Source organism: Leucopleurus acutus (genome assembly GCF_964270905.1).
Source record: "Leucopleurus acutus genome assembly, chromosome: 11".
NCBI classification, from domain to species: Eukaryota; Metazoa; Chordata; class Mammalia; order Artiodactyla; family Delphinidae; genus Leucopleurus; species Leucopleurus acutus.
In genome coordinates, this window is record NC_139152.1 from 20791851 (window position 1) to 20819828 (window position 27978).

Sequence of the window (27978 nt, forward strand, 5' to 3'; positions counted from 1 at the left end):
TTACAGAAATCAATTAATGTGCCAAAGATTACAAAATGACTTCAAGAAATGCCCGACGTCAAAAATAGATCTACAGGGCTTCCCTGGTGGCGCAGTGGTTGAGACTCCGCCTGCCGATGCAGGGGACACGGGTTCGTGCCCCGGTCTGGGAAGATCCCACGTGCCGCGGAGCGGCTGGGCCCGTGAGCCATGGCCGCTGAGCCTGCGCGTCCGGAGCCTGTGCTCCGCAACGGGAGAGGCCACAACAGTGAGAGGCCCGCGTACCGCAAAAAAAAAAAAAAAAAAAAGTTACAAAATAGAGGAAAAAATTGAATGGGGAAAATTTCTAGGGCACGTGTGAGATTATTAAAAAGGGACTTGGAAAAAAGGAGGAAGGCCTCTTTGTTGCAGGAGAGAAAAACAGGTGTGAAGGAGGATACTTTGGGCTCAAACTGGGAGCCTGGAGTGGTGCTATCAGGATATCCTGCCAAACTTCAAGAACAACAATTCTTTGGATGAATCCTTGAAATTCCCAGTTCAGGGTGGGACCTTCCTATGGATAAAGAGTTCTGAAGGCCTACCTCCACCAAAGGGTGTCTTTCTTGGCCTCCTCCCTGTCCTTCAATTATCCCTGAGGTAGGGAAAGTTGATTCAAGTAGATTCTTCAAAGTGGCTACAGACCAGATTATCTCCCCACGTTCACCCTAATAACTGCATTCTCATTTGTGGGGAGAAGGGGAAAGGAACAGCAATATCATCCCTAAGACGGTAAAAATTAGCTTAGGGGGGTCATGAAACAATTGTACTCTTTTAGGTATAAAATACAGATACACATATAGCATATAAGCAGATACACAGTATATCTGTGGTATTAATATTTTGGGCTGGGGGGCAGTTGGGAAAAAAATGTCTACAAAGACTCCTTAGAGGGGTGATAATGGAAAAAAACAAAAATTGAGAGATACGTCTCTAATTCAAGAATGCATGAAGATCCTTAATGGATAGGATTGGGGGTGAGAAGTGCCTGACAATCTGTGTACATGATGTGCTAGAGCAGAGAGATGGGGATGGGAGGGGGTTGGGAGGGAGCAGGGAGAAAGAAAAGAAGGAGGAAGGGGCCATGGCAACATAACTGGGTGTATCTGGGATGTAGGCCACCAAAAGTTAAACCAAGCCAGTGCTAGTGCAAGTGTTACTGCTTATTGAAACAGAAGTGAGAAACTCCTTGAAAAATGATGAACAACTGCTACCATCAGTATCCTTACTACTCCTGTGGGCTATCTGTACATCAGCAGCATTGGCATTGCCTGGATCAGTGCTTCTCAAACTTTAATGTGCATATGAATCACCTTAGGGTCCTGTTAAAATGCAGATGAAGTAGATCTGAGGTGAAACACCAAATTACGCATTTCTAACAAGTTCCCAGGTGATGCTGATGCTTCAGGTTCACAGACCACACTTTGTATATCAAAGATCCGGACCAGTGGTTCTCAAAGTTTGGGATGTGTTTTGCTAAAACACAGACTGCTGAGTCTCACCTCCAGAGTTTTTGATTCAGTAGGACTGAGGTGGGGCCCATGAATTTGCATTTCTAGCAAATTCCCAGATGATGCCAAGTGATTCTGCTGCTTCTGGTCAAGGGACCACATGCTGGGAACCACTGATTTAGACCAGAGTCCACCAACTGTGGTCCCCGAGAAATCCAGCCCACCACCAGTTTTTGTAAATAAAGTTTAACTGGGACACAGCGATGCCCGTTCATTTACATATGACTGTTTTAATGTTACAGTGGCAGAGTTGAGGAGTTGTGACAGAGCTGGTATGGCCCACAAAGCTGAAAATATTTACCATCTGGTCCTTTACAGAAAACGCTTGCCAGCCTCTGAAACAGACTGTCATTATTAAGGCCAAATTGGCACAATATAATCATAGTGCTATAGGTTTACAATTAAGTTAACGTGTATGAATTCTAGTTTTAAAATCCATATTATTTCAGATTCCTTTCCTTTAGTATCTGATTCAAATGTATACATTCGAGACAGTTTAAAATTACATTGTTTCCTTTGTGCTTGCTTAATAGGGTTAAATTCATTAGATGTTTAGATCGTTTGAGATGAGGTAAAAGCAGGAGAAATTATTTTATTCATAAATTTTGATTCAAGAATTAACCTACTTCCACAATCATCCAGCCCTTCCTCGGTTTACACTGTGGAGGAAGCTCCAAAATATCCAAGTGGTGCACTCCACCCAGAGCTGTGAATTGGCATAAATCAACCTCATTTTCTTCAAAGAAATATGGCTTTTCAGAGGCATTCTCTAACAGCAACAACTGCGCTGAAATTCATCAGATTAGTTCAGTTTCTAAACAGATCATAACATTTCTGTATTTTCTTAGCGGGAAAATGAAAATGTTCTAATACTGGTAAATGAAGTTTTTATTTAGCTGCTAAACATTTTCAAAATGTGGTTGATTCAAAACTATCCACAAAGCTAAGCTTGAAAGTGGGAATAGGCATGCGTAATGTTAGGGTGCAGGGGAGGGCCCCATTTATATTTTACATACTAACGTTTTAGGAATTTGTATACAATAAGGATGTGTTACTATTAACATAAAAACTTTAAAAATATGGTTTATTGTATGGGAGGAAAAATAATTTTCCCACTACCCTTCTGAGTTCTTGGCCGAGACTCCTGTAATAAAAGACAGATTAACAAGAGAAAAATGAGCAGGAGTTTATTAACATGTACACCTCATGTATACATGGGAGATACCCTGAGAAAAATTAGTAACTCAAAGAGGTGGTTTAGAACTCTGGCTTATACAGCATCTTCTACAAAGAATAATAAATTTGTGGAGAAATAACAGGACAAAGGAAAGCAGTTTTAGGCTTCCAAGGGCAGAGATAAAGCCTGTTATGTAAACTCCTCTGGCACCCTCTCCAGGCTGATAGGGTCTAAACTTGTCTCTGGCAATTAACCTTTAACCTTTGTCCCTCCTGGTAGAGAGGGGAGGAAAAACACTTTTGAAAGTTTATGCCCTGCTTTTAGGCAAATAGGAGGAGGGTAAGGACCTTTTCTTGCATCTTTTTAGTTGTTTTCAGCTCAAAATAATTCCTTTGCCAAAGTGACAGATTTTGGGGTGGCATATCCTGCTAACCTTCATTATAAAAGATCAAAAGTGGTTTAACACAAAATTTAATAACTGACAAATTAATTTTTTAAAATTGGACATTATGGAGCTAAAAATCTGAAAGAAGTAAAATGTTAAAAAAATAAATTTTGGCCCATATATGAAATGAAAGCTAATTTTTTTTTTTTCAACAAAAATAGGCCCAGCTTATAGAAAAACAGGGATGGAGGTTTGAAAGTGAAGAAACTGGACTGGACAATCTTTGTGTTCAGACATTTTACAGGGAAATTCTATGATCCCATAAATCTCAGTGCACAATCAGGGGATACCTGATGTCACATACCATCATTCCCACCTTTCACCAAAATTCTTTCAATAGAGTGTAATAGATAAGAAGAGGAAATCAGACCCTTACAGGTTCCATCCTTGACTAGCTGTGTGACCTTATACAAGATATGCTAATTAACATCTCTAGTCTCAGTTCCTTCCTCAACAAATGCATATAATAGTAGTATCTATCTTCTACAGTTTGGGGGAGCTGTGATTTAATACAAGAAAGGAGTTTAGAACTGGTGCCAAGCCCATAGTAAAAATTCAGGAACTGTTAGTCTTATTATTTATCATTACAATTTTCCTCTCCCATTAAAGGAAGCACACTGAGATGGCACTGAATTTAACCCACAGACGTTAGGCACCGAAAATAAGTGGAAATATCCAGAGAAAATTCCAGTTAAGCAATTGCCCCCTTTTCCTTGTATACATTCAAAAAAATGTATACCTTAAGTAATTTTCAAATGTTTCTAGCTAATAGTCCATTTACCTGAAAAGAAAGTCAGAAAGAATACTGTGTCCCAATTTAGACTATTTATGATATATATTATTTGGGGATCACCATGTAGAAACCTTGGTATTATTGACACAGTTTCATGAATTGAATATATTATCATATTTCTAACAGGAAAATTATCTCATAAGGATTATAGAAAAATTATAAAGATATAAACCTAGTTGACTGCTGACACAAAAGTGTGTTGGAAAAAGTGAAGTAGACAAGAAGCCTGTTATAAAAAAAAATGCTAAGAAATATATAAAAAGTATATTCCTTAGAAGTTATTGGGAAAGAAGCATAATGATAAAGTTAGTGGAAAACACGTATATAAATCTCAAACCAAAAGATTTTCAAATTAGACATCACTATCATTTTGACATATTAAAACTATATCCAGTTTCTACTTGCCAGGATAAGACTGAATACAGAAGTGTTGAAAAATTTCTGATCATGTACGTGTGCTTGAGAATGTTCAATGCAACACTGCTTGCAATAATAAAAAAAATTAGAAATAACCTTATTGTCTACTAATAAGAATTTAAATAATGTCCCATTATTGGATGACATTATACAGATACTTTAAAAAGTAAGGTTACCAATGTGCTCTGACTTAGAATCTTGTTGAATATTATTCATTTAAGCAGAATATATATTGTGTTCTATGTATGTATGTACAATGACAAATACTGTTAGGTGAAAAAAAGTAATTTTCAACAAAAACATCTGTATGATATGATCCCATGGTTTTATTTAAAACCAAAAGAGAGAGAAACAGAGACAGAGAGAGAGATTGCACAAATTTTAAAAAGTTGTTAACATTGGTTATATCAGAAGAGGGATGAGGAGGAATTTTCACTTTATACTTCTGCAACATCCTAGTTTTTTTTTTTTTACAATGTCCCTGCATTTCTTTTGTAAGCAGAAAAATCCCAATAAAATTAAATTCTAAAAATGTAATTTAGAGGAATACCTGCTGAAACTGTTTCACTTAATAATTTCATCTCCAGTTCATATTTTGTGGCTTCAGATTCTTCCTGGACAGAACTCTACAGAGAACACAAGGACAGATGCGTGTGATCGTCAGTGTCTGCTGCAGCCCAGATTCACTCTCTTCCTGTTCCAGTTCCCACTAGATTTCTGCTACCTTAATTCCAGGGCCTCAGATGGACACTTGCTCTGGCCTAAAACTGGATTCAAAAACAATATTTAAAAAATTAATTTAAATGAGAGCCCACCTCCACAGAACCTCACAAGGGCAGGAGCTAGCCTGCTCAGATTCTTTGCTGAAAACCCCTAAGTGTAAAATAGAGAGACTAGGAAGCAATGCAAGCTATAAAAATTTTGTATTTGCATTTTGGTTTTAGCCAAGTTTTAGATTTTGCTTGATTTTGGCAATAAACTCTCTGATAGACTAATTCCAAAGCCTGCTTTTGGGTAAGCCTCTGAGGGGAATTAAAGATGCTATGTACCAAGTAATGTAGAAGATATCATTACATCCTGGTGTAGTAAAAAGAATACTACAAAAAGAGGACATAGGAATTTATATTTAAATCTGCCACTAACTTACCTTTGTGACCTTGAGCAAGTCATTTAACCATTATGGACCTCAAATGCCTGATCTAACAACCCATTTGGTATGTAACTGTGTGCCAGACATATTATACCTCTTGTAAACAATCCTAAGAGATAGCTATTATTTTCATTTTACAAAGAAGGGAACTGAAGCTTAGGGAGATGACTGGTCTAAGGGTCAAACAAAATAATAAAAGTAAAGAATTTTGTACGCTGTAAAGTACTAGATAAATGCAGTATTATGAAAATTTGGTATGTGTGTGCTAATATCTGCAAACTGGATCACATCCAGCAAACTCCATTTGATCTCAAATACCACCTGTACTTTTCTACAGCAATAAAAGAACCTTATATCGGAATTCTAGTCAGAAGCTTAATGCCAGTTCATCCCACCATGCCTCTCACCCTCATCCACCATACAAAGCCAAGTCCCCCTTAGTAAATTATCTTTTCCCTACTCTCATCACGATATTGCCCTGTATCTTCCTCTTGACCAGTTTTAACACTATGCATTCTCTGCCAGCTCTTTCCATCAGGCCTCTGACACTTCTCACTTATTAACTCATTCATTCAAAGAATTTTTATTGAGTGCCTAAATTGTACAGGCATCCGTAGATGCCAGAAGCAAAAGGAAAGAAAAGACAAGGTCCCTGACTTAAGGAGCTGCCAGTCTATTAGGAAAGCAGGTAAACGAATAGGCATAATACCATTTGTGGGTGCTGTAGTGTAGTAAGGGGTCCACAATAGAACAGAAAGGACGAAGAGTTAATTCTGTGGGAAAAATAGTCTGTGGGTGGTGAGAAAAGGAAACGCTACCCAAAGGTGGTAAAGTTTGAACTAAATATTGAAAGATAATTAGGTCTTCCCCAAAATGGTGGGAGGGAATTTTAAGTATGAGTGAAGGCAGAAAGGTATGAAGCAAAACAGGGTTACAAGCACCCCTGAGTAGTCAGGCATGGTTGGAATGAGACAGGCTAGGAGGGTGTAAAGATTTGAAGCTGGAGAGAGGCAGGCCAGCCTGGGGAGAGCTTTGGATGCCACTCTAAAGACCAGAATTTCCTCTGTGGGTAAAAGAGGGCCCAAAAAAGATTTTTACTAGGAAAGTAACATGAAGAAATTTGCATTTGGAAAGAGTATTCTGGTGCCCACCTGATGAATGTATAGCTTTGTAAAGAGTACGAAGTCCAAGGTAAGAGGATCAGGGCCTAACTCAAGATAGAAGCAATCAGGACCATTAGAAGGAGCATATGTGAGAGATGATAAGGAAGTAAATCAACATAACTTGGATGGCAACTGGATATAGAAGTAAGGCAATGCGCAGGCAAAGACTGATTTACAGATGCTTGGCGTAGGTAATAAGATGGATGGTGGTAACAATTACCAAGAAAAGAAAAGGAAGAATAGGTTTGGGGAAAAAGAGTAGTGAATTTGATTGTGGATATGTTCCATTTGAGGTGCCCATGGAACATCTAGGCAGCCTTTGATATTATCTACCATTAAAAAGCCAGTTGCATTTCTTTCTTACAGGAAGGATTTTCTCCAACAATAATATCAAAGATATCAAACCAACAAGTGAGTCAGCCTTTCCAATTCACATCTTCAAAGAGTTGAGAATTCTTCAGCATGTAGATCAAACTGGTTTTCTACCTTGCAGGGAGTCCAAGAATTTAGACTTTCTCAACAGAATGTTCCCCTTAATAACCACAGTACTTCAGTATGCAACAACAAGAATTTATCAGTGTCCGTATTATCACATAAGAGAATAATCTTGTATTTAAGTCAACACATTGCCTTTATATAATTCATAAATTTTATAATTCTATGTTACTCTTTAGTTCAATTGACTCTTTTTGAAGTTAGACTTCTGGAGGAAGGAAGCAATGGGTCAATTTACATTCTGATGCAAGTTCCTTAATCTTAATAACTATTCTAGAATGTTTTCCTGTCATTGCAGCTAGAACATACTCCTGCACAATAATTAAACTCCAAACCACATTTATTGATACTATAAGCCTTCATAGTTTTATACATTCTAAAACTCCTTGTGTTTGTTGGCAATGTAACCGAAAAAGAATACTTCTTTCTTCATATTGATATCATGTTTATATCTGCTAATGAAAAGTCCTCTTTCATCATAATTGTTTTAGAAATTTTCCATGTATTTTTTTTCTTCTAGCTAAACTTTAATAGTGTTTTGTCAAGTCTCAACAGTTACCAACTGGAATTTTTATTTGAATTGCACTAAATTTATAGATTTATAATAAATCTATCTAAAAAATAACATTTCTTAAAACTGTTTGCCTGGAAATGTTGACAGAGTATGAAGCAGAGAAGGTAGTTAAAGTGTAACTTTTCAATGACACCTTGGTTCAACAGGTATAGGAATTGGCTTATAACAGAGAAGAACTTCACAGAACACAAGCAATTTTTCATTGTAACTTGATTAACGTGCAGTTATTGTAGTGTGGAAATTCTTTTAATATATGTGTAATTTGAATTTGATATAAAAACATAACCTGGGTCATGAATAAGATCATGGAAACAGACTAGAAATTCTCTAGGATCCACTTGGGAATTTAGCATATGGCATTTCAGATCAATAGAAAAAGCCTAGGTTTATATGGTAAGTGTTTTGAGACAGCTGGCTAAGATTTGAAATAAAATAAATTTAGATTCTCCCCATTTTACACTAAAATAAATTCCAGATGGATAAAAGATTTAAATGTAAAGGCATAACTAAACCAATCAAAAGCCACAAAAATCATGAAAATATTAGAAGAGAACATGGGAGACTTGATATCAATAATTATCAATGGGGCTTCCCTGGTGGCGCAGTGGTTGGGAGTCTGCCTGCCAATGCAGGGGACACGGGTTCGCGCCCTGGTCTGGGAAGATCCCACATGCCGCGGAGCAACTGGGCCCGTGAGCCGCAATTATTGAGCCTGCGTGTCTGGCGCCTGTGCTCTGCAACAAGAGAGGCCGCGATAGTGCGAGGCCCGTGCACCGCGATGAAGAGTGGCCCCCGCTTGCCACAACTAGAGAAAGCCCTCGCACAGAAACGAAGACCCAACACAGCCATAAATAAATAAATTTAAAAAATTATCAATGAAATAGGTGATCTTGATATTGGACATCTGCAAAATGTCAGTACTGAATACTGTACACATTTGATAGAATGTCTTGAATTTTACTGTCCGTCAAGAGAATATCTACACAAAGGAAGTTCATTGATCTGAAATCCCATTTTTTCATCATCAAAAGATCATTTAACTACAGCTTCAGAATAAAGTGTTGGAATTGGCTCTTGATAAGGAATTGAAGATGACTTTTGAAAATTCAGCATCATATGCTTCCTTTTGTACAAAAGATAAGAATGATTACCCTGAGTGGGCCGAAGCCTCGTTCATTCCTGTGGCTTTAATACCATCTATAGGCCGGTGGTTCCCAAATCCATGCTAGTGATGATCTTCAGACCACATACACTGTGCTGCTCAGCCCTGGAAAGACACAGTCTACACACACACGGCGGCTGGATCTGATTTTCCTCAGGACTCCAGATGCACGTTTGCCTACTTGACATTTCCATTTGTGTGTTCCACACTTACCATGTCCCCACCAAAATCCTCTGGTTTCTGTCACTCTCAACCAATTCAGCCCATACTTGTCCATCTCAGTAAATTGCGCTACCATCTTCTTAATTCCCCAAATCAAAACTCAGCAGGATTTGTTTATTTTGCCTCCCAAACATATCCAGCTTTCCATGTCTCTTACTACCACCTTTGTCCAAGCCACCATGACTTCTCATGCCTTTCTAGTACTACTGAACTCAATACCATGCTACTACTCTGGCCTCTCACAATTTTTTTATCTACGTAATGGCCAGAATAACCTTTCAAGGTGATAAATCATGCCATTCTCATACTCAGAGCCCTCTAATGCCTTCCTACTGCATTTACAATAAAATCTTAACTTCTTCTTCTGGCCGACAAAGCCCTGCTTCACCTCGCTTCTGCTTTTCTCTCTGACGTCATCACATAACACTCTCCTCTTTGCCCACTGTACCTCAGTCCACTGGCCTTCTTCCTGGGCTTCACTCCTGTCTTATGACCTTTGCAGTAATTTTACCCTCAGATCAGAATATTTCTACCCTAATACTTACATAGCTGATTCCTTCTGGTCATTTGGGTTTCAGCTTAAATAATAATTCATCATACAAGCCCTCCCTAAACACCCAATCTAGTTACCACCCTGATTAATTCTGTGCATGCCATTTATTAGTATCTGCTATTTCCCAGTTTTTTCTTATTTATTGTTGGTTTCTCCTGACTTGCAAGTAAATTGCGAGAGCAGGAATCTCATTTGTCCTTTACCACTGCCCTCTGAGGGCCAGAACAGTGCCTGGCATATAGAGGTAGGCACTCAATAAATATTTGCTGAATGAGTAAAGAAATAAGAACAAGGTCCAGGCTATGACCGGGGAAACAGGCTGACGTAAGTCTGTAGGAAGTTAAAGGGTGATGAATGCTAAAGCTAGGTTTTGCACGCGGGTTATCCTCATAGATTTTTAATTTATCCATGATGATGCCAAGGAGTCCCTGAATCTCTAAGGCTATTTATTTCATGCCTCCACACTTTTCCCTCTGAGCAGAACAATTTCCTTTCCTTCCCATCTCAACTCCTCCATGCCTATCAAAAGATTTAGCTCAAAGGTTACCTCATCAGAGAAGACTTCTGGTCTGTTCATTCTGGTTTTTTTTTTTTTTTTTTTTAAATTCATTTTGATCTCTTAACTCCCATGCCTAATATCTCTCATTGCACACATCAAAACGTACGGTAACTGTTACACTTATCCACAATCATGTCAAATTCCTCATAAAAGGCACTTAGTAAATTTTATATTTCATATATATGTTTTATATATTATATATGCTCATATTTATATTAAATATATAATACATATATACTCATATTTATGTTAAATCTGGTATCTGCTTATTTATTTATTTTTGGCTGCACTGGGTCTGTGTTGCTGTGCGGGGCTTTCTCTAGTTGCAGCGAGTTGGGGCTACTTTCCTTGTGGTGCGCAGGCTCCTCGTTGCAATGGCTTCTCTTGTTGCGGAGCATGGGCTCTAGGCATGCGGGCTCAGTAGTTGTAGCTCATGGGCTCTAGAGTGCAGGCTCAGTAGTTGTGGCGCAGGGGCTTAGTTACTCCGCAGCATGTAGGATCTTCCCGGACCAGGCCTTGAACCCACGTCCCCTGCATTGGCAGGTGGATTCTTAACCACTGCGCCACCAGGGAAGCCCGACAAAGACTAGTTTTAACTTGAACTTTAAAAAGTTCAAAGGTCCATTATATCATGCATGCCCCTTAGATCACCAAACTATTTCTGAAGATAATTATTATTTTTAAAAAGCAACATTTCTCATATTTTGCTACACTGAAATTAGACTTTTCGAAAAATTTTCTAAGATATATTAATTGGAAAGACAGTATTAGCCAATACTGACATTACTGTAAATATTATTATTACACATTTAAATGAACTAAAATATGGTATTAAGAGCCCTCTAGTGGCAAAATTCTTAATAGACCCATGAAAAAGGAAGACAATTTGGACCATCTTCGAAACCTAAGAGATTTAATTTTTAAACTAACAAAGTACTAAATACTTGGTATTTGTAATTACATCACATATCAAGCATAATTAAAGTATTTTGGGCCATAGATTCCTGCATTATTATACTAATATTTGCCTTGCAATCAGCCTCCAAATGTATTAAAAAGATACAAGAAATGTAATATTATATTACAATATGCCAACCTAAAATTATAAAAATAAGCAGCTTATCCTAAAGAAAAAATTTTAAAAATAGAGAAATCTCTTCCTCTAAAGCCAAAACACAGTAAATTTGCCTACTGATCCTACAGATAGTCCCTAATTTACATACACTCACACAAACACATATACACATACACATACAAGTTAAATTTCATCAATTTATATGCCAGTTTAAAAAAATGTATACCATATTTTACCATACCAAGAAAACAGTGTTATGAGTGACATTTAGGGTTATGATAGTTTCTATATTGCCGTGATTATAAAGGAATACAAATCTCACCACTGCCCATAAATATTGCTTCACATTCTGAGTTCCAACCGGACTGCAAGAAGCACACTTCTCCTGAGGCCACTGTGGGGTTGGAAGTGAAGCCTTCCTATCACCACCTGTACTAGGCCAAATCACCCCAGGGCACAACTGCTGAGGAGAGGGTCCCAAGAATCCCTAGTGACAAGCTTGTAGATTCCCTAAAGTGACAGAAATGGTTCCCAGCACACCCAACTGTAACTGAGAGTCTTAAGTGTCTCAAAAACACAGGATAATTTTAATGTGGGGACTGGTTGAATTCTTTGATACGAGTGATTGTTCTTACACAGGTTGTTCACAACAAATCAGACTCAAGTTAGGGCCTACGTTTAATCACTTAACCGTCCATTCATTCGCTTATTCCTTCATTCATTCAATAAACATTTATCGCAACTCTATCGCGTACCAGGCCCTGTGCTTACTGTAAATATGAAATCTATCCTTATCCTCCTAAATATGATTCATATCCTAAATATGAATATCCTTATCCTCGTCCTCGAGATCATAATTTAGTGTTTAAGTTAAGAATTTTAATAATTAAACAGAATGATAAGAGCATAGTAAAGATACATCTAATTTAGCCTGAAAATAAGGGGAGAACTTTGTGGAGGTAAAATTGAAAGCGATAAAATAAAATTTATATTTTAAAGCAGGACAAGAAAATTTAAGCATAACATATTCCCTGCCTGTATTGGGCCCTCCCTAATGTACAATGTGCATCTGAGTTATACATTAGCCAGACATCCTCAAAGGTGGGAACGCCTGCCACAAAGATCAATGTTTTTATCCTTTGTTCTGATGTCGGCAAAGTAACTTCTTAGATTAGCATTCTTTCACAACTCTGTAAGGGGTCACGGTGATTTACTGCTCACTTTGTGCATGCTTACCTGGATTACGTATCTTTGGTTGAACTTTATGTAAAATGTCAGTGTGTGATTTTGATGTACAGTCCTTTGTCTTGAAAATGTATATGACTGTGCCTTTGACTCCTAACAAGTGGAACAGTTCTCAGACCTTCTGAGAGTCTGTCTCCCAGGTTATAATTCTCAGTTTGGCTCAAATAAAATTCTATTTTTTCTTCTTAACTTGATTGTTAATTGAATTTTTGTCAACAAAGCTTAAGTCTTAAAAGACAAGTAGATGTTAGGTAAAGTGGGTGAGGATGACGGGAGGAAGGGAATTTCACAAGGACAGAATATTTATTGAAAATTCAAACAATATAGAACTGTAAAGAGAATAAAATATCACTGATAGTATATCATCATCCCATCCTTCTCACACTCCCTCCCCGCCGCTCCAAGATAGCCACTGTTTGGATAAGCAGGCTGCCAGATTGTTTTCTACGATTTCACAAATAAGTATTTTTTTTCCCTTACAAAAAAAGAACCCTATTGCAAATATAGTTTTGTATCTTGAAAAAAATATCTGAACAATGCATCTTAGGTATTTTCCCATATAAAAGTATATACGTTCTAGTCCAAGATGGCGATGTAGGAATATCCGGAAGCCACCTCCTCCCACAAACACACTCAATCTACAGCTGCATACGGAACAATTTTCTCTGAAAAAACCCCGAAAACTAGCTGAGTGACTCCTACGCATCGGGTGAATGGGAAAAAGCCCATACAGAAGCAGGTAGGAGAGGCTGGGACACAATCTCGCCATAAACCCACCCCTGTACAGCAAATCACAATCAGGAGGGAACTTACAAACATGAGCTTCTCCCCAAGGAACAAAGAGTTTGAACTGCGCGTCAGGCCTCAACTTTTAAGACTTGCACCTGAGAAACTAGCCCCCAAAACATCTAGCTCTGAACGTCAAGAGGGCTTGCTTCCACCAGACCCAGAAGGCTATGCAAACTGAGAAGAAGTTTTTAAAAGGCCCCTGTGTGCAGACTCACCTGCCCCAGGGCCCAGGGCAGAGGTGGCCAACTGAAAAGCAACCCGACTTTCTGTGAAAGAGGCTTATTTGATTATCTTAACGCGTAGGCCTGAGGGGTAGGCATCTACTATTGAACACACAGGTAGGGGGCCTACTGAATTACTCTCCAAAAACAAGAGGGCAGCAGGTACCATATCTTTGTGCTCTCCTTCTATTTTGGTCCAGATCACCAGGATCTCCCAAAAAGGAGCTTGTATCACCCAGCGGACACCTCTTGCTCACCTGTCTCTGGTGGCCGGTGGGGCTCACATTCACAGGTCCCAGGGACTGAAACAAATGAAGAAAGAGCTCTTAACTGGCTACCACCCCCAGGGCACAGCAGAGAGGCGACACGCCCAGGAGCTCAGTCTTTCTGTGAAAGAGGCCTATTAGTTTATCTTCATAGCTGTGGCTTGAGGGGTAGGCTTCTAACTGAACACACATCTAAGGGCCCACTGTAATCCTCCCTAGAGACCTCAGAAGGAAGGCACTATCTCTCTTGAGCACCAGTGTTTCCCAGGGGAAGCTTCTACATGTGTCTGGTGCCCTGGTTTCTACATTTGGTACCCTGGTTTTGCTGGCTGCTGCCCAGGGCCTGGCCCTTGATTGCCTGGTTCTGGTGGCCAGCAGAGCTTGTATTCATGAGTTCAACAGGATGGTAGCAAAGAAAGAAACAGTTCTTAACTGGCTATCACCTCAAGGCTCAGCTCAGAGGAGCAGAAGATCCCAGAAGACTATCTCCCAGTCCTCCCCTGAAAGATGCATACTTGTACACTTTAAAATTTGTTGCTTGAAGGTCTGGCTTCCAATCAGCTTGGACCTAGGTATTGACTGAGCTCCTTCCTTTTGGGACACTGACAGGTCTTGGCACAGCCTCAACTATTGGGAGCCACTAAAAATAAAGTAGGTGCTTGGACAATCACAAAGAATTGAGAGACAACCAAGGTAGTGTTGAAGGATATATTTCATCTCCTACACTAGACTACTCCTTCAATACTGGGAGAGGTGGCTGTTTTATCTAACCAATACAGAGAGTCAAGAAAAGAGAAGAAACAGACGAATATATTCCAAACAAAAGAACAAGATAAAACCTCAGAAAAAGGCCTTAGTTTAACAGATGAGTGATTTACCTGATAAAGATCTCAGAACAATGGTCGTAGAGATGCTAACTGAACCTAGGAGAAGAATAAAGGAACATACTGAGAATTTCAACAAAGATAAAATATAAGAAAGTACCAAATAGAAGTCACAGAGCCAAAGAATACAATAACTGAACTGAAAAGTACAATAGAGAAATTCAATAGCAGATTAGATAAAGCTAGACAAAACGATCTGAGAACTCACAGACAAGGCAGTAGAACTCACCCAAGCAAAAAGAAAAATGAAAGATAGCTTAAGAGACTTAAGGAACAACATCAAGCAGACCAACATTTGCATTATGGGGGTCCCAGAAGGAGAGGAGAGAGACAAGGGGGCAGAAAACTTATCTGAAGAAATAATGGATGAAAACTTCCCAAGCTGGGGAAGGAAACAGACATTCAGATCCAGGAAGCTCAGAGAGTACCAAAAAAGATAAATTCAAAGAAGCCCACACGAAGACATTTTATAATTAAAGTGTCAAAAGTTAAAGACAAGGAAGAATCTTAAAAAACATCAGGAGAAAAGCAACTTGTTACATACAAGGGAACCCCCATAAGATTACCAGTATATTTTTCAGCAGAAAATTTGCAGGCCAGAAGGGAGTGGCATAATGTATTCAATAAGCTAAAAGAAAAAAAACCAAACAAACACAAAAACCGAAGCAAGAATACTCTACCTGTCAGTGTTTTCATACAGAATTGAAGAACAGAAAAAGAGTTTTCCAGACAAGCAAAAACTAAAGGAGTTCATCCTCACTAGACCAGCCTTACAAGAAATGTTAAAGGGACTTCTTTAAACTGAAATGAAAGGGTGCTAATTAGTAACAGGAAAACATATGAAAGTATAAAGAAAAATATATGTAAAATTCAGAATAATGTTGTAAAAATGGTGGGTTAATCACTTATAAAGCTAGTATGAATGTTAAAAGACAAAGTAGTAAAAATAAATATAACTACAATATTTTGTTGAGAATAACACAAGATAAAAATATGTAAATTATGACATCAAAAACATAAAACGTGCTGGGGGGTAAAAGTGTAGAGCTTTAGAATACATTCAAACTTAAATTGCTATCAATTTAAAATAGATTGTTATAAATATAAGTTGTTTTATGTAAGTCTCGTGATAACCACAAAGCAAAAACCTACTGTAAATACACAAAAGACAAAGATAAAAGAATCTAAGCATACCAGTACAGAAAATCATCAAATTGCAAAGAAAGAGAACAAGAAAAGAAGAAAGGAACAGAGGAATTACAAAACATCCAGAAAACAATGACCACAATGGCAGTAGGTATATACCTATCAATAAATACCTTAAATGTACATGGGGTAAATTCTCCAATCAAAAGACACAGACTGGCTGAATGGATAAAAACACAAGACCCAGCAATGTGCTGCCTGTAAGAGACTCACTTTAAATATAAAGACACACACAGACTGCAAGTGAAAGGATAAAAAGGGATATTCTATGCAAATAGAAACCAAAAGAAAGCTGGGGCAGCTATACTTTTATCACCAAAAATAGACTTTAAGAAAAAGGGTGTAATAAAAGACAAAGAAGGTCATTACATAATGATAAAGGAGTTAATCTAATAAAAGAATATAACATTTGTAAATATTTACACACCCAACATAGGAGCACCTAATATATATAGCAAACAGACATAAAGGGAGAAACAGAAAGCAATACAATAGTAGGAGACTTTAACACCCTACTTTCATCAATGGATAGATCATCCAGACAGAAACCAATAAGAAAACATTGGCCTTAAACAACACATTAGACAAGATAGACTTAACAGACATGTACAGAATATTTCATCCAAAAGCAACAGAATACCCTTCTTTCTCAAGTGCACATGGAACATTCTCCAGGGTAGATAATATGTTAGGCCACAGAACAAATCTTAATAAATTTAAGAAAACTGGAATCATATCAAGCATCTTTTCGGATGCTTGATATGATTAATACCAACAATGGTATGAAACTAGAATACAGTTACAAGAAAAACACTAGAAAATTCACAAACATGTGGGGCTTAAACAACATGCTACTGGACAACCAATAGGTCAAAGAAGAAATCAAAAAAATATCTTGAGACAAATGAAAATGGAAATAAAATATACCAAAACTTATGGGATAAGGCAAAAGAGGCTGTAAGACAGAATTTCACAGCGATAAATGCCTACATCACGAAACAAAAAAGATCTATAAACTACCTAACTTTACACCTCAAGAAACTAGAAAAAGAACAAATGAGGGCTTCCCTGGTGGCGCAGTAGTTGAGAGTCCGCCTGCCGATGCGGGTGACGCGGGTCCGTGTCCCGGTCCGGGAGGATCCCAGAAGCCGCGGAGCGGCTGGTTCAGTGAGCCATGGCTGCTGAACCTGTGCGTCCGGAGCCTGTGCTCCGCGACGGGAGAGGCCACAGCAGTGAGAGGCCTGCGTACCGCAAAAAAAAAGAACAAAGGAAGCCCAAAATTAGTAGAAGGAAGGAAATAACAAAGATCAGAGCAGAAATAAATGAAATAGAGACTAAAAAGACCATAAAAAGATCAATAAAACTAAGAGCTTTTTTTTTTTTTGCAAAGATAAACAAAATTGACAAAGCTTTAGGTAGATTTACAAAGAAAAACCCTAACCCTAACTCGTAACCCAGGCCCTCCACCCAAGCCCAAACCCCAAACCTAACCCCTGGCTCATACCTATAACCTTACCTGTACTATAAACCCTAACTTAACCTTAACCAAAAAGCCATAAAATCATATAACCATATAGCTATAGTCATAAACCATAACCATAAACCTAACCATAACCAGAAATTGAAACCAGAACCATAATCCATAAATTATAACCAGAAACTGAAATCAGAACCACAAACCATAATTTATAACCAGAAACAATATACATAACCAGAAACCACATCCATAAGCCATCAACCATAACCATTAACTATAACCATAACTAAAATATAAACCATAAATTATAAACCATATACTATAACCATAAACTCTAACCTTAACCCAGCCCCAGGTCAGCTCCCATACCAGCCCCAGCCCTAGCCTTAGTCCGCTAAACCAGCTGTTCCCAACCTTTCTGGCACCAGGGACCGGTTTCGTGGAAGACTATTTTTCCACGGACGGGAAGGGGGAGGGGGGCGGGGGGGATGGTTCAGGCGGTAATGCAAGCACTGGGGAGCAATGGCAAGAGGCAGATGAAGCCTGGCTTGCTTACCCGCCGCTCACCTCCTGCTGTGCAGCCGGTTCCTAACAGGCAGCAGACCAGTAGCAGTCCGTGGCCCGCGGGTTGGGGACCCCTGCTCTGAACCACTAACACCAACCCCAATCTAATCAAATCATACAAAGACATTATAAAAAGAAAACTACAGATCAACACTCCTTCTAAATATAGACGTAAGAATCCTTCACAAAATAACAGAAATATGAAACCAACAGCATATTGAAAAGATTATACACCAAAAGCAAGTGTCTCTACACCAGAAATTCCAGGTTGTTAATATACTGAACCAAGCAATGTTATAGATTATTAAATTAAAACCATGTAGTGTAATACATGACAATTATTGCATGATCATGTAACTTGATGCAGAAAAAGCTTTAAACAAATGCAAGTGCAATTTCATCACATAAACACAAAAGTAGGAGGAGAAGGACATTCGTTCGATATGCTACAAAGCATTAGACAAAACACACAGGAATATCATGCTCAATGTTGAGGACTGAAAGGTTTATCCCTGAATTCAGGAACAAGGCCACGTTGTTGGCTTTCACCATTGTTACAATATGGTACTGGAAATTCTACCCAGAGCAATGAGGAAGAACATAAAAGGCATCCACATATGAAAGGAGAAAGTAAAACCGTGTCTGTTCACAGACACAGATGACAGCATCTTATATGTTTCCAAAGAATCAACAGAAAAATTATTTGAGCTAGTCAACTAATATCAGCAAAGTTAGAGGACAAAATATCAATACACAAAAATCTGTTTATTTGTATGTACTAGCAATGAATATTCTCAAAAGGAATTTAAGAAAACAGTTACATTTTAAATAATGTCAACACCAATAAAATACTTAGGAATAGATTTAATCAAGGTGCAAGACTGTACACTGAAGATCATAAAACATAGCTGAAAGGAATGAAAGAAAACCTAAATAATGTGAAGACATCCCATGGTGATGGAAAGACTTAATACTGTTAAGGTGGTAATAGTACATAATGTGATCTACAGATTCAATGTGATTCCTATGAAAATTCCTGAAGGCTTTTGGGAAGAAATACACAAGCTTATCCTAACATTCATATGAAATTTCAAGGGACCCCAAAGAGCCAAAACAATCTCAAAAATCAAAGTTGGAGGCTCACGCTTCCCAATTTCACATGTTAGTACACAGCAACAGTAAATAAAACATTGTGATACCGGCACAGAGATATACATATAGATCAGCGGAATTGAATGGAACACTGAGAAATAAACACATCCATCTATAGTCAATTGACTTTTGACAAGGGCGGAAAACATTAAATTGGGGAAAGAATGATCTTGTCAACAGATGGTGCTAGGCAACTGGCTATCTATGTACCGAGGGATGAAATTGGACCCTTACCTCATACCACATACAAAAATTAACTCAAAACAGACAAAAGGCTTAGTCAGCCCTCCATATATGTGGGTTCTGCATCCACAAATTCAACCAACTGTGGATCAAAAATATTCCAAAAAATAATTCTAGAAGGTTACAAAATGAAAAACTTGAATTTGCCTTGCTGGTAACTATTTACGTAGCATTTACAACATATTTACAACTATTTATATAACATTTACATTGTATTAGGTATTATAAGTAATCTTGAGATGATTTAAAGTATATGGGAATATGTGTGTAGGATATATGCAAATATTATGCTATTTTATATAAGGGACTTGACCATCTGTGAATTTTGGTATCCACAGGGCAGTCCTGGAACCATTCCTTCATGGATACCGAGGAATGACTGTATAAACTCTAGAAGAAAACATGGGGATAAATCTTCATGACCTTGGATTTAGCAATGGTTTCTTAGATCTGATACCAAGGCACAGTCAATGAAAGAAAAAAATAGATAAATTGGATTTTCTCAAAATTAAAAACTTTTGTGCATCAAAAGACACTATCCAGAAAGTGGAAGAAAGCCCACAGAATGGAAGAAAATATTTGCACATTTTAATAGATCTGGTAAAAGTCTGTTATCCAGAATATATCAAGAACTTTTACAACTCATCAACAAAAAGACAAAGAAGCCAATTTTTTAAATGGACAAAGGACTTGAATAGACCCTTCTCCAGATGAGACATACACATGGTCCACAAGCACATGAAAAGATGTCAGATAGTAAAAATGGTGTGAGGCCATGGGCAATTATTAGGGTGGTAGCCTCTACAAAACTTCAAGGTGTTTGGATGAGGATAGCTACAATGACAAGTGCCACGTGGTTAACGGAGGAGTATCTGATGAGTGATTTTAAGTCTGTTTGGTGCAAACAGATTAAGCTGGTTATAATTATTCCTCATAAGGATAATATAAGGGATGCATCCACTATGTAGTTTAAGGGGTTTAGGATTATTGTGATTTGTAGTATACCACAGCCACCAAGTTTGAGTAGTACAGCTGCAAGAACTACAGATCTGGAAGTGGGAATTCTACATGCCCCTTTGGCCATCAGAGGTGTAATCTGTAGAGGGGCATTTTTTACTGTAAAAGCTATCATGCATGCTAATCAGAGGAAAATATTGAATCAAGAGTTAGATATTGTTTGGGCTCAGTACTGGATTATTACAAAGTTTAATGAACCTACAATCTTTTGGATATATACTAGAGCAACTAGAAGTGGAAGAGATCATACTAGTGCGTAAAATAAAAAGTAAATTCCTGCAGTGAGTAGTTCTGTTTGGTTTCCTCAGCGAGAGAGAGTAATTAATGCTGGGACTAGTGTTTTTTCGAATAAGAATAGAATCAAATCAATCCTGTGGCAGTGAAAGTTATAATTAGGAATATCTGTAGCATAAATAGTATAGTGATATATAGGGGCAGTGATTTCAGCTGGTGATTCTTTAGATAGGAGGAACTGGCTGGCTATGAGTATTAGTGATGAGTCATGTCAAAGTAAAAGTGCTGATAGAGAATCAGAGAAGATTAATGAAAAGTTAAGGCTGTTGTCATTAAATTGGTTAAGAAGGAATAAGCTAATAAAACTAGTAAACTGAAAGTGGTGGTATTAATTCAAATTATGTATTTTTAATAATCATATTAGTGATATTAATATAATAGGTGGCATAATAATTTTTAAAATTGGAGAAGGTTGAGATCTTGTACATAATCAATATCATAGCTGTTTGATACTATTACTAGCAGGGATAATCCTAGTGCGGCTTTGCAGGCTGTGAAAACTGGTAAGATGATGGGTCTTATGCCAGCTAGAGGGAAAGGGATGTTTAGGGTTGCCATAATGAATAATGATATTATTCCTTCCAGAAATAGTAAGGAGGATATTAAGTGGAATTGGTATATTAATACTCCCTAAGGGAAACTGTAAATGCTAGAATAATATTTACGTAGACAAAAGGAACTTGATAATTATGAATTTAATCATAATTTAATGAGCCAAAATACTTTGCTTTAATTTAAACTATCATATTTGGTCCACTCTAACCCCTTTTGAGTCCACTTGTAGGCTAAACGTATTGGTAGCAGTGAAATTAGGAGAAGCGCTATAATGAGTATTGTTATTAGATTGTTTGTTTGGGACGCTGAAGGTAGGGGCAGAAGGATCATTTCTAGGTCAAAGAGGAGAACCATAATGGACACTGTGAAAAATTTTATGAAAAAGCGTAGGCATGCTGATCCTATAGTGTCAAATCCACATTTGTAAGGACTTGACTTTTCTGTGTGTTTAGTTGGGGAAGTTAGAATGTGATAAATACAAGTAATGAAACTTTTTTGGATGATGTCATCATTGATACATTGTTAGGATGTTGGTTAAGAAGCCCAAGGGTAATAAAAATGTTGAGTTTAAGTGGAATCATATGACTAGACCAGATGCTCTGTGAGGGGCTGAGAGGGCTCCTGTAAGAGGTCAGGGGCTGGGATTTACTATATGGAATGCATGGATTTGGTGGGTCATTATGTGTCATTGTGTAAGTAGAGGCTTACTAGCAGGGTGCATATGTAAGCTTGAATAAGGGCTGCTGCAAATTCAAGGATCGTGAGTAGAATGAGAATAACAAATGTAATGAAGGCTGTGGTAGGGATAATGCTTATTAGGGCCAGGGTTGCCCCTTTAATTAAATAAATTAATAGATGGCCAGCTGTGATATTAGTCATTAGTCATACAGCTAGGGCCATTGGTTGGACAAATAAGCCAACAGTTTCAATAATTACTAGCACAGGGATAAGAGAAATTGGTGTTCCTTGTGGTAGAAAGCAGGCTAGAGATGCTTTTGTTCTATGGTGGAAGCATAATTACAGTTCCTGCTCATAAAGGGATTGCTATTGCCAAATCTATTGCAAGTTGTGTGGTGGGTGTAATGAATGTGGTTGAGACCACTATTTATACTATAAACGAAAATTACCTCAAAATGGATTAAACATTTGAACATAGATCTGAAACCACAAAACTCCTAAAAGAAGACATAGGTGGGGTAAATTCCTTGACATCAGTCTTGGCGATGATTTTTTGGATTTGACACCAAAAGCAAATATAACAAAAGCAAAAATAAACAAGTGGGACAACATCGAACTGGAAAGCTTCTACACAGCAGAAGAAACAACTGACAAAATGAAAAGGCAACCTACCAAATGTGAGAAAATATTTGCAAATCAAATATCTGATAAGAAGTTAATATTCAAAATGCATAAAGAACTCATACAACTCAATAGCGAAAATGGGGCTTCCCTGGTGGTGCAGTGGTTAAGAATCTGCCTGCCAATGCAGGGGACACAGGTTTGATTTCTGGTCCGGGAGGGTCCCACATGCCATGGAGCAAATAAGCCCATGCTCCACAACTACTGAGCCTGAGCTCTGAAGCCTGTAAGCCACAACTACTCAGCCCGTATGCCTGGGGCCTGTGCTCTGCAACAAGAGAAGCCACCACACTGAGAATCCCATGCACCACAATGAGGAGGGGCCCCCACTCGCTGCAACTAGAGAAAGCCCGCGCACAGCAATGAAGACCCAATGCAGCCAGACAAACAAACAAACAAAAAGCAAAATGCCCAACATTCCAAATAAAAAATGGGCAGAAGATATGAATAGACATTTTTCAAAGGAAGACATACAGATGGTCAAAAGGCACATGAAAAGGTGCTCAACATCACTAGTCATCAGGGAAATGCAAATCAAAACCACAATGAAATATCACCTGTTAGAATAGCTATTATCAAAAAGACAAGAAATAAGTGCTGGTGAGAATGTGGAGAAAAGGGAATCCTTGTGCACTATTGGTGGGAATGTAAAATGGTGCAGCCACTATGGAAAACATTATGGAGTTTCTTCAAAAAAATTAAAAATAAAACTACCATATGATCCAGCAATTCCACTTTTGGGTATTTATCTGAAGGAAACAAAAATACTAACTCGAAAAGATGTATGTACCTCCATGTTCACTGCAGCGCTATTCACAATAGCCAAGACATGGAAGCAATGTAAGAGTTCATCAATGGATGAATGGATAAAGAAAATGTGATATATAGAGATAATGGAATAATATTCAGCCATAAAAAATATGGAAATCTTGCCATTTGAGACAACATGGTGGACCCTGAGGGCATTATGCTGTGTGAAATGTCAGACAGAGAAAGACAAATACCATATGATCTCACTTTTTTGTGGAATCTAAAAAAAAACAAGTGAACTCAGATACAGGGAACAGATTGGTGGTTGCCAGTCTCAGGGGTGGAGGTGGACAAAATGGGTGAAGGTGGCCAAAAGGTACAAACCTCCGGTTATAAATAAATAAATTCTTGGGTTGAAATGTACAACATGGTGACTATAGTCAATAATACTGTATTTTATATTTGAAAGTTGGTAAGAGGGATCTTAAAAGTTCTCATCACAAGAAAAGAACTGCAGCTATATGTGATGATGAATGTTAACTCAACTTATTATGGAGATTATTTCACAGTATATAGAAATATCAAATCATTGTGTTGTACACCTGAAACTAATATAATGCCATATGTCAAGTATATCCCAATAAAAGTTTTTTAATTAAAAAAAGGATATAAAGTCTATATCATCATTTTGAAAGGCTACTGCTTGACTGGATATTTTATAATTAATCTGTGGACTATATTCGCTAATACAAAAAAACTTCAATGAACATTGTAGCATTCATTTTTATTTACTTGTTCTATTATTTCATAATAATAAATCACTAAAATTAAAATCACTAATAGGTACATTTACATAGTACCAAATTTCCCTTAAGACTGTACAAACTTTTTAACAACAGTATGTGAAAATGCTGGCAATCTCTCATGCTCAATCTGATAAGAAGTGATACAATGTCGGTTCGAATTTGATTATTTATTTGGTTATTTTTTCATATTTTTATTGACTAGTTGCATTTCTCTTCTCATCTGTCTACTGAAGTCCTTTGCCTAATTTTATATTAGGAAATTGTCTTACCAATTTGTATGAGTTTTTTTTTTTTATACAGCAGGTTCTTATTAGTCATCAATTTTATACACATCAGTGTATACACATACACTGATGTGTATACATGTCAATCCCAATCGCCCAATTCATCACACCACCACCACCACACCCATTTTCCCCCCTTGGTGTCCATACGTTTTCTCTCTACATCTGTGTCTCAATTTCTGCCCTGCAAACCAGTTCATCTGTACCATTTTTCTAGATTCCACATATATGCGTTAATATACAATATTTGTTTTTCTTTCTGACTTACTTCACTCTGTATGACAGTCTTTAGATCCATCCATGTCTCAACAAATGACCCAGTTTCGTTCCTTTTTATGGCCGAGTAATATTCCATTGTATATATGTAACACATCTTCTTTATCCATTCGTCTGTCGATGGGCATTTAGGTTGCTTCCATGACCTGGCTATTGTAAATAGTGCTGCAATAAACATTGGGGTGCATGTGTCTTTTTGAATTATCGTTTCCTCTGGGTATATGCCCAGTAGTGGAATGGCTGGATGATACAGTAATTCTATTTTTAGTTTTTTAAGGAACCTCCATACTGTTCTTCATAGTGGCTGTATCAATTTACATTCCCACCAACAGTTCAAGAGGGTATCTTTTTCTCCACACCCTCTCCAGCATTTGTTGTTTGTAGATTTTCTGATGATGCCCAGTCTAACTGGTGTGAGGTGATACCTCATTGTAGTTTTGATTTGCATTTCTCTAATAATTAGTGATGTTGAGCAGCTTTTCATGTGCTTCTTGGCCATCTGTATGTCTTCTTTGGAGAAATGTCTATTTAGGTCTTCTACCCATTTTTGGATTGGGTTGTTTGTTTTCTTAATATTCAGCTGCATGAGCTATTTATATATTTTGGAGATTAATCCTTTCTCTGTTGATTCGTTTGCAAATATTTTCCCCCATTCTGAGGGTTGTCTTTTTGTCTTGTTTATGGTTTCCTTTGCTGTACAAAAGCTTTGAAGTTTCATTAGGTCCCATTTGTTTAGTTTTGTTTTTATTTCCATTACTCTAGGAGGTGGATCAAAAAAGATCTTGCTGTGATTTATGTCAAAGAGTGTTCTTCCTATGTTTTCCTCTAAGAGTTTTATAGTGTCTGGTCTTACATTTAGGTCTCGAATCCATTTTGAGTTTATATTTGTGTATGGTGTTAGGGAGTGTTCTAATTTCATTCTTTTACACGTAGCTGTCCAGTTTTCCCAGCACCACTTATTGAAGAGACTGTCTTTTCTCCATTGTATATCCTTGCCTCCTTTGTCATACATTAGTTGACCATAGGTGTGTGAGTTTATCTCTGGGCTTTCTATCTTGTTCCATTGATCTATGTTTCTGCTTTTGTGCCAGTACCATATTGCCTTGATTACTGTAGCTTTGTAGTATAGTCTGAAGTCAGGGAGCCTGATTCCTCCAGCTCTGTTTTTTTCCCTCAAGACTGCTTTGGCTATTTGGGGTCTTTTGTGCCTCCATACAAATTTTAAGATTTTTTGTTCTAGTTCTGTAAAAAATGCCATTGGTAATTTGATAAGGATTGCATTGAATCTGTAGATTGCTTTGGGTAGTATAGTCATTTTCACAATATTGATTCTGCCAATCCCAGAACATGGTATATCTCTCCATCTGTTGGTATCATCTTTAATTTCTTTCAACAGTATCTTATAGTTTTCTGCATACAGGTCTTTTGTCTCCCTAGGTAGGTTGATTCCTAGGTATTTTATTCTTTTTGTTGCAGTGGTAAATGGGAGTGTTTCCTTAATTTCTCTTTCAGATTTTTCATCATTTGTGTATAGGAATGCAAGAGATTTCTGTGCATTAATTTTGTATCCTGCAACTTTACCAAATTCATCAATTAGCTCTAGTAGTTTTCTGGTGGCATCTTTAGGATTCTCTATGTATAGTATCATGTCATCTGCCGTGATGACATGTTTTACTTCTTCTTTTCCAATTTGTATTCCTTGTTTTTTCTTTTCTCCTCTGACTGCCGTGGCTAGGACTTCCAAAACTATGTTGAATAATAGTGGTGAGAGTGGACATCCTTGTCTTGTTCCTAATCTTAGAGGAAATGCTTTCAGTTTTTCACCATTGAGAATGATGTTTACTGTCAGTTTGCCATATATGGCCTTTATTATGTTGAGGTAGGTTCCCTCTATGCCCACTTTCTGGAGGTTTTTATCATAAATCGGTGTTGAATTTTGTCAAAAGCTTTTTCTGCATCTATTGAGATGATCATATGGTTTTTCTTCAATTTGTCAATATGGTGTGTCACACTGATTGATTTGCATATACTGAAGAATCCTTGCATTCCTGGGATAAATCCCACTTGATTATGGTGTATGATCCTTTTAATGTGTTGTTGGATTCTGTTTGATAGTATTTTGTTGAGGAGTTTTGCATCTATATTCATCAGTGATACTGGTCTGTAATTTTCTTTTTTTGTAGTATCTTTGTCTGGTTTTGGTATCAGGGTGATGGTGGCCTCATAGAATGAGTTTGGGAGTGTTCCTTCCTCTGCAATTTTTTGGAAGAGTTTGAGAAGGATGGGTGTTAGCTCTTCTCTAAATGTTTGATAGAATTCACCTGTGAAGCCACCTGGTCCTGGACTTTTGTTTGTTGGAAGATTTTTAATCACAGTTTCAATTTCATTACTTGTGATTGGTCTGTTCATATTTTCTATTTCTTCCTGGTTCAGTCTTGGAAGGTTATACCTTTCTAAGAATTTTTCTATTTCTTCCAGGTTGTCCATTTTATTGGCATAGAGTTGCTTGTAGTCATTTCTTGGATGCTTTGTATTTCTGCAGTGTGTGTTGTAACTTCTCCTTTTTCATTTCTAATTTTATTGATTTGAGTCCTCTCCCTCTTCTTCTTGATGAGTCTGGCTAATGGTTTATGAATTTTGTTTATCTTCTCAAAGAAAAGCTTTTAATTTTATTGATCTTTGTTATTGTTTTCTTTGTTTCTATTTCATTTATTTCTGCTCTGATCTTTATGATTTCTTTCCTTCTGCTAACTTTGGGTTTTGTTTGTTCTTCTTTCTCTAGTTCCTTTAGGTGTAAGGTTAGATTGTTTATTAGAGATATTTTTTTTGTTTCTTGAGGTAGACTTGTATAGCTATAAACTTCCCTCTTAGAACTGCTTTTGCTTCATACCATAGGTTTTGGATTGTCGTGTTTTCATTGTCATTGATATCTACGTATTTTCTGATATCCTCTTTGATTTCTTCGGTGATCTCTTGGTTATTTAGTAACGTATTGTTTAGCCTTCATGTGTTTGTATTATTTACGGTTTTTTCCCTGTAATTCATTTCTAATCTCATAGTGTTCTGGTCAGAAAAGATGATTGATATGATTTCAATTTTCTTAAATTTACTGAGGCTTGATTTGTGACCCAAGATGTGATCTATCCTGGAGAACATTCCGTGTGCACTTGAGAAGAAAGTGTAATCTGCTGTTTTTGGATGGAATGTCCTATAAATATCAATTAAATCTATCTGGTCTATTGTGTCATTTAAAGCCTCTGTTTCCTCATTTATTTTCAT

At 37.5% G+C, this 27978-nt stretch overlaps 1 protein-coding gene across 2 annotated transcripts in view; it reads right to left on the minus strand.

Annotated features, from left to right (window-relative positions):
• The window catches only part of DNAI7 (dynein axonemal intermediate chain 7), a 58093-nt gene that overhangs the window by 8853 nt on the left and 21262 nt on the right, over positions 1-27978 (minus strand). The window contains exons 8-9 of one of the 2 annotated variants that reach the window (XM_082849644.1): positions 4909-4984; positions 2153-2313 (exon numbers count right to left, since the gene is read on the minus strand). In XM_082849644.1, coding sequence (XP_082705770.1) covers positions 2153-2313; positions 4909-4984 — 237 coding nt within the window. The remainder of the gene's footprint in view (positions 1-2152; positions 2314-4908; positions 4985-27978) is intronic. The other variant, XM_082849645.1, reaches the window with a different exon arrangement.